The sequence below is a fragment of the Carica papaya genome, chromosome 2 (assembly GCF_054855325.1).
Source record: "Carica papaya isolate Zhongbai chromosome 2, ASM5485532v1, whole genome shotgun sequence".
Taxonomy (NCBI): Eukaryota; Viridiplantae; Streptophyta; class Magnoliopsida; order Brassicales; family Caricaceae; genus Carica; species Carica papaya.
The window spans coordinates 29,042,240-29,049,776 of NC_142310.1; the positions used below are offsets into that span (position 1 = coordinate 29,042,240).

General features: G+C 35.2%; 1 protein-coding gene across 2 annotated transcripts; it reads left to right on the forward strand.

The window, feature by feature from the left end:
• Window positions 1-1,985: 1,985 nt before the first annotated feature.
• LOC110823718 (bZIP transcription factor 12-like) lies at window positions 1,986-6,990 on the forward strand. 2 transcript variants are annotated; one of them, XM_022054167.2, is made up of 4 exons: window positions 1,994-2,938; window positions 3,445-3,516; window positions 4,477-4,506; window positions 6,500-6,990. In XM_022054167.2, the coding sequence occupies exons 1-4, from the start codon at window positions 2,228-2,230 to the stop codon at window positions 6,578-6,580; spliced, it is 894 nt and encodes a 297-aa protein (XP_021909859.2). In that variant the 5' UTR covers window positions 1,994-2,227; the 3' UTR covers window positions 6,581-6,990. The 2 variants fall into 2 exon arrangements, with proteins under 2 accessions (XP_088070056.1, XP_021909859.2); XM_088213930.1 differs by lacking the exons at window positions 4,477-4,506; window positions 6,500-6,990 and having other exon boundaries at window positions 1,986-2,938; window positions 3,236-3,513.
• Window positions 6,991-7,537: the final 547 nt, after the last annotated feature.

Here is a 7,537-nt window from a genome sequence, read left to right on the forward strand (position 1 = left end):
AATTGAGTAACAAATTTGATTAAATGTTTTAATATAATTATATTAATACTTCAAACAAATAAAAATAAGAATTAATAAGATATATTATTATAAATGAAATTACATAATACACATAAAAATAGATACAAAACAGTAAGAATTTAATAAAATATCAGTTTAACTATATTTTAAATAATCTAAAATTAAATTTTAATTTCTTTCAAATAATTGAATAACAAACTAGGTTAAATAATTTAATATAATTATATTAGTGCTTCCGATAAACAAAACATAAGAGGTAATAATATAAACAAACATTGTAAAAATATAATAAAATATCTTAAATTTAACTTTAAATAATCTAAAATTATTTCTTATTTCTTTAAAAGAATAATAAACTAGATTAAATATTTTAAGATAATTATATTAATATTTTAAATAAACAAAAAATTGAGGAGTGTGTGTTGGTCCAAGAATGGACTAAAATGGATCATACAAGGATTGAAAAATAATTAGTTCTTAGATTAAAGACCAAAACATATCATGTTAGGTTCATTTTCGCCTATACTAGATTTTTTTGGGCATGATCTCGTAGTTCTTACGGGGTGGAGATGATAGGGTCAATATATGAATTTTTTTTTTATTGTGCCGCATTTTGCTCAAAAAGTTAAAGGGAGATAGTGCATCAAGCTGTTCACAAAGGCCAACTTGATCATTTTTATCCCGGGATCCCAGATGAGTACACCTTAATAGAGTCAGTAACTCTAACTACCGTCCATGTATGATCCATACTAGATCTAACTAACTGTTTTTTAGTCTCTTCTTAATGCGGTCCAGATTGATTGGATTCATTTTTTAAATTTAAAATATCAATTAAAATCATAAATAATTTGTACGTAAATGAGATATGACTGGTTGATGATCGATAAATGAAAGTCGACTTAAGGTGTTGGTGGAGTTAAAGAGTGAGGGCCAACAAGTGATAGGCATTGTTGAAGCTAATCATCTGAGGTGCTGGAGTTGAGGCCTGAGTGCAAGGAAGTTCTAGACCTCGTCGATTATGGCTAAGGCCTGAGCATGAGTGTGATGATAAAAACAGCGAGTCACAACTAATGAAAAGGGTTTGATTCCCGCTGCTTAAAGCGTTGGAGTTAGAGACTAGAGTAGAAAGTTGTCGAGTGCATCAACTGAAGGCTATAGAGTGAGCATGAGCATGAGCATGCCATGTGTGGAGAAGAGCAACGACGGTGTGAAGACAGGAGAAGCCTAAAGACTATGTGATGAGAAGACTAAATTTAAAATAACTAAATTGAATTTTTTTTTTATATTACTAATCTAAATTGGAATTAGATTAATTTGAACCATTTTTTTTTACCCCCAACTCATAGATTGAAGTCCAGGTCAAACCCAATCCGATACTATTTCTCAATTTAAATCTACATTTGTAAATCCTTAAAAATAAATAATAATAATATATATTATCGCAAATAAAATCGCATTTTACTTATTAAATCAGATGCAATCTCTAAAGAATCTAATAAGATATTTGTTTAAATTTAATTTTAAACAAAAATTATTTTCTCATTTCTTTCAAATAATTGAATACTAGACTAGATTAAATAATTTACTAAAACTACAATACTTCAAATGGAAGTAATATATATTATTACAGTTAAAATTACATAATATGTATTTAAACAGACAAGAATCTAATACAATATTACTCTATTTACCACTCACACTCCGGTAATTCCCTGCAAATAAAAGAAAACTACATTTAACCACTCACAGACTCCTACTAACTACCCTCTCACGCAAAGGAGGCGAGAATTGCTTCACTGACAACGAAAACTGCCCCCAAGCACTTTTTTGAATTTTGAGTCCACGCAGTATGCAGAGCGTTGCAGTGCACGCGCTTAATGAAAAGACGAAAACAGCCCCAGAAGACACATGGCCTGAAGAATAGCGAGTATAAAACTTTTCATACTCCAAGCGAGTATGCTGGCGACCAACGTATTAATCATATAACCCCCAGTGATTTCACACACACTCTCTCTCTCGCTCGCCATTTTTATCAAAAGTCTCGTGTTAAGTGTATGATCCAACAGTAAAATTTTGATGCCTTTTCTGCTTTGTTCATGAACCGCGACCAAGCTTACTGTACCAGTAAACCCTAGAATTTTGGGAGTGAAGGTTTCTCATTTTATAAATCGAAGTTGTGAGTTTGTGACTGGAGAGTGGAGTTTTGATGGCATCGTCGAAAGTGATGTCGACTACTTCGCCAACCAATCCTGATCTGCCACGTCAGCCTTCTCTGTGTTCTTCCCTGTCTACTCTCCTCGCCGATCTCCAGAACCAACAACAGGCGGTCAACATGGGGGATTCGTCGTCCCAGAACCTCGGCTCCATGAGCATGGATGATCTTTTGAAGAATATCTACGCGTCCCCGCCTCCAACAACCACCGAAACTCACGCTCCTTTTCCTGGCGCGTCCATCTCACGCGAGGGAAGTTTCTCTCTTCCCAAGGAGGTGGCCAACAAGTCGGTGGACGAGGTGTGGAAAGAGATTGTGGCGGGTAGCGATCAGAGGCAGGGACGTGCAGGGGAGGGATCGGCGGGTGGGGCCCATTCACAGGCACTGGAGGAGATGACCTTGGAGGACTTTTTGACCAAAGCTGGGGCTGTGAGGGAGGAGGATGTCAGAGGGGTTCAGGTGGGAATAGATGCAGGGGGCTTTCCTGTGGACGCGGGAATCAACGGCTCTCAGTATCAGGGGTTCGGAAATGGTGGCGGACCGGTGGTTGATCATCAGAGAGTTGTCGGCCCGGCCGGAGGAGTAGGAGGCCGAGGTAAGAGGAGGGCAGTGGAAGAGCCTCCGTTGGATAAGGCCACACAGCAGAAGCAGAGGCGAATGATCAAGAACAGGGAATCTGCCGCTCGCTCCAGAGAACGCAAGCAGGTTCGGTGTTCCTCCCTTCCTTTTTTTGGATTTTTTTGGAACAATCTTTATTTAGAATCCATTGGATAAATAGATGCGGACAAAGTCGAATTCTTGACAGTAACGAAGAGTTGGATGAAGTTTCTTAGTAGCAAAAGAAATTATGATAGGCTTCATTTTTGCATGTGTTACAATTAGCCAATAAAGCTTAGTGATGTAAGAGGAAATGGAGAAACTGAATTATTCAACTTCCAACATTTTGTTTCCCGTTGCTCGGCTTTGTTTTCCAGTACTATTTTGTTTTCCTGCTAATGGCAGGGACCAGAGAAAAAGACACTTTGATTGGGTTAACTGCAGTTGCAATGGAAGTACTGGCATAAGTTTCTGTAAAATACGAAAAGCTGAATCAGTATTTTTGTTTTATGTTTCCTTGCATCATTGATCATTTGAAATTTAAGATCTTTCAGTTTTATGGAATCCATCAATATGTTTGGCTTTTTGTTTTCCATGTTGCTTTGTCCTTACAGGCTTACACAGTTGAACTGGAATCACTAGTGACACAATTGGAGGAAGAAAATGCGCGCCTGTTGAGGGAAGAGGTATGGTTCTTTATGATTGAGAATTAGATTTCTTCCGGGCAACAGAATGAAATAAATACTTCTATTTATTTATTTCCTGTATAAATTAGTTATTTTTATTGATCTGGTGGTGATGTTTAGTTGTTGTGCTTTGGCTGGTAGGAGATAGTAAAGCCAGATATATGAGATTCTTTACACATTGCCATTCTAGTAATTTAGTAAATTGAAATCAAAATGATAGATCAGATTTTCAAAAATATTGAAGTTCTGTTACAGCTGAAAGATAAATTGAACAAAGGGAATCTGAAGTTGAAGATTTATTTGCATAGGCTAGGACTATCACTTGGCAGTTCCCAATTCTGTAATAAACCTTACTGAGATAACTAACATAAAAGAAACAAGAGATCTTTTCGGTATTGGCACTTGCCCAGTTTCTCATGTAGCATTTCAGTCTCTCTAATGGATTGAATCAAATAAATGTACATATGACTTCCATATGATAATTGGATGTCTTGATCGTGCAAGTTTGAATTGTCTGTATAAAATTTTTAGTGAAACTATCCCTTTTGTATTTTTTTTTTGAAATAAAAGTAAGAAGTTGTATTAATTTAAACAAGTGCTAAGGGAGCACCCCATATACAAAATTTACAACTATTTCTTTTTGTTTTTGATAGACAGTATTCTCAAAAAATGTATTCTGATATACAGCTTAAGTTACATTTGCTTGTAAATGCAATATGCTAATGATTTAATTGCTGTATGAGCTGAACAAAAGTTCCTTCCTTTCTTTCTCACATAGCATGTTCCAAGTCCTTTTATCATGTTAATATGTTGATGTCAAAGGCTTTCCTTCTGTTGATGATTGTATCAATTATAACATGTTTCATATTTATGCTTCCATGTGATTCTATATGTTTCTTTTGTTGCACTTCGATGGTCACTTGTTCAGATCTTTCTGATATATTGCTATGGTGAGTGCAGGATGAACAGAAAATGGAGAGGCTTAAGCAGGTATGTCTTGTTATTCTGTGTGCTGCTTTTCACCATGGAGCGTGTCAATTATGTGTTTTATATTTCATTTAGATGTTTTTATTAATTACGTTATGCATAAGCTCTACTAGATTCCTATTCCAGTGAATAAATATGGTTAAATCATACATTAGTGACTGACAGATTTTCCAGAAAAACAGAGATTTCTTAAGGATTTGAATGTGAGTGTTTGTCAATCAATGTGAGAGAGAGTATCCTTCAAATGCAAGTTAGTGTATCTGTGGATAAGAAGGATGTGAAAGAGGGGCTGTGAGGCATCACATAACTTTGTGTTTAAATTATTTTTTGCATGCGCTTAAATTTTTTATTTAAAAAAAAACTGTGCATGATGGATGTGATGGTGAGGGTGGTGAGGCATGGTCAAGCTTTATTTTTGAGGTCATAAAGCCGGGGAATGTATATGCTGATGCATGCATCTGTTGTCTAATTACTGATGTTTACAGTATGTTTAATGCGTACAGTAGTATGTATCTTCCACCAGTTTTAGTCGCAGTGGACCATCAACATTTTCGTTGATCCATGCAAAAACCAATGGATTTTTCAATCTATCTTAGCTGAAAATTATTCTGTTAGCTTTGCAGGTGAAATAATTGGATGTGTGGTGGATCTGAAGGGGTTTCTTTGAAACTCATGAATTCCTTTTTTTTTCTCTATTCGTATTGAATAAAAGATTTGTGTGGCATTCAAACCGCATAAATTTCGGTGGCAACATGGTTTCCTTTCTGTTGCCAACCCTAGTGGGTAAGAATCATTTGGAAGACTAAGTTCAAGTTTTAAGTTGAGGAAAACAGATAATATTAGAGCTCAGCAAGAGATGCTCACAAAATATTTATTTTTGTTTTCAAGGCAAGAAACTTTATTGTCTTAGAATACATATACTAAAATAATAGGTCATAGTGCATAAAAATATTTGAATGCTGTCTAAATTGGATACTTGACATTGATCACCCACAAAACTATATCTATTTAGCAAAAGTCCACTCTCTCCACTAAGGAAATAGTGCACAATTTCTGTGCTTCTTATGCTTCAATTTTGACTTTGTTCACAATATTTGCTGTCATGTACTGTAGGACAGAGAGAGATTGAACACAATACTTTTTGAAAAATTAATAACCAATAAAGAATACAGATTTGGAATCTTAATAATTAAATCAATATCTCAATGTTTGTTTGATAATAATGAAAATAGTCTAAATGACAACTAGGCTTGGGTACTTTTTTACTGGCACCAAACATCGTCAAACCAATAAAACTTCAAGCCTCCTAGAAATAAGCTAAACACCCGTAAACAAACAAACACGATAATTACATGCATCACCATGTTTACTAAAATGTAATCTTGCCACTCTATCATGTCAGTTTTGCCTAAAGCCAGATGTGGTGTTTGGACTTCTTCCAGTATCAGGGAGAATGACCTGGTTATTCAACTTGATTGATGTTGTAGTAGTGGGAGAAACTAGCATGGGAAGAAAAAAAAAATTGTTGTTGGTTTGCCATTTACTCAGCCTGGCTTTGGTCCGTTGCATTTGATATTTGAAACCAAAGCATTGCCATGTTCATATAACCAAATGACAAAGTCTTCTCTTTTCCTGATTTAGTAACTGGAAAAAAGATTTGCTCAAACCCTTGTGAAGGCCTGCTCTAGTGTGATTAATTGTTGTTGCCACTAAATGTGCCTATGTCCACTATCCTTGGCTGAGTGATATATGGTAAGAAAATCGATGTTTTGTGGCTCTAGATAAAATTTTGGCTGTCTATGGCTCCATGCATCCTCTGGAAACTGGTTGATACTGCCTTTTTAGTTTGCAAAAACTGTTTAGGTGGTTCTTGTGAGCCTGATAGAGTAGCATGTTTATGAGTAATCCACTTGTGTGGCATTTCCCTTGAATAAATATTGTCTCAAATTTGTAAGTGCATGCCCAGATCTAACTCCTGATTTGGCACAAAATGCAGCTAATGGAGAACCTCATTCCAGTTGAGGAGAAACGAAGGCCACCTCGTGCTCTTCGGCGAGTTCACTCCTTGCAGTGGTAGATGTGTCAGTTCAGATTTCCTGTTGATAATAAAGGAATGATATACTTAATCTGGATGGCATGCCATAGTATGTTTTATACTGAAGGCGAGGATGAAGTATGGATATGAAATATGAAATATTAGGAAGAGGAAAAGAAAGTATTTAATCATAGTTTTGAGTTAGTTCATTTGTAAAGAGAAAGTGACTGCAATTAGGTAGGTGTAAGTAAAATCTAATTAGAACCCAAACATGGACTTGTGTATTTGATATATTAGGGTTTAGGGTCTTGTAGAAAGAGCAACCTCCTTCCCTGTTCTTGTTTCCCTTCTAATGGATTCCACTAGAAGTGAAAGGAGAGAGGTTGACACAAACCTGAGACCTGAGCTGATCTTTTACTAATTTTACAATAAAAATGTTTATGTTGTTGAAATTGTGTGTTGACATTATTTATAGAGCTTTGCAGAGATCTCCGATGAATCCATCACCAGATTCTTACCAAATATCTACACAGGCTGTCCATTAATGACTTGTACTAGTGGGTTGGTAATGGTCATTAAGTTTTTTATTTGATTAATGAGATTACGTCTATGCCCAAGTTTCTTCCTGAAATTACAAATTATCCTTTTTTAATATATATATATATACACACACACACACACACACACACACGTATATAACATTGACCTGTAAGTCAGTTTTTGGATTTTATTTTTAGTTAAAGGGTAAGATTGTTGTAGGAATTTATTTATTTTTATATCTTTTACACTTGTGTGCAAAAATTAAAGATTCCAGATATAGCTTAGTTCTCGGCTAAAAGAAGTAATAAGATATATTCAACTTATGGGGGGGTATTCAATTATTCTTTGCCTTTTTGGTATAAATTATCGTAAGTATTATATTACTAATTGAAGCTATAGTTTGAAATTGAAAAATAAACATTTTTAATATGCAAAATAAATTTTACTATGTGCTAGGTT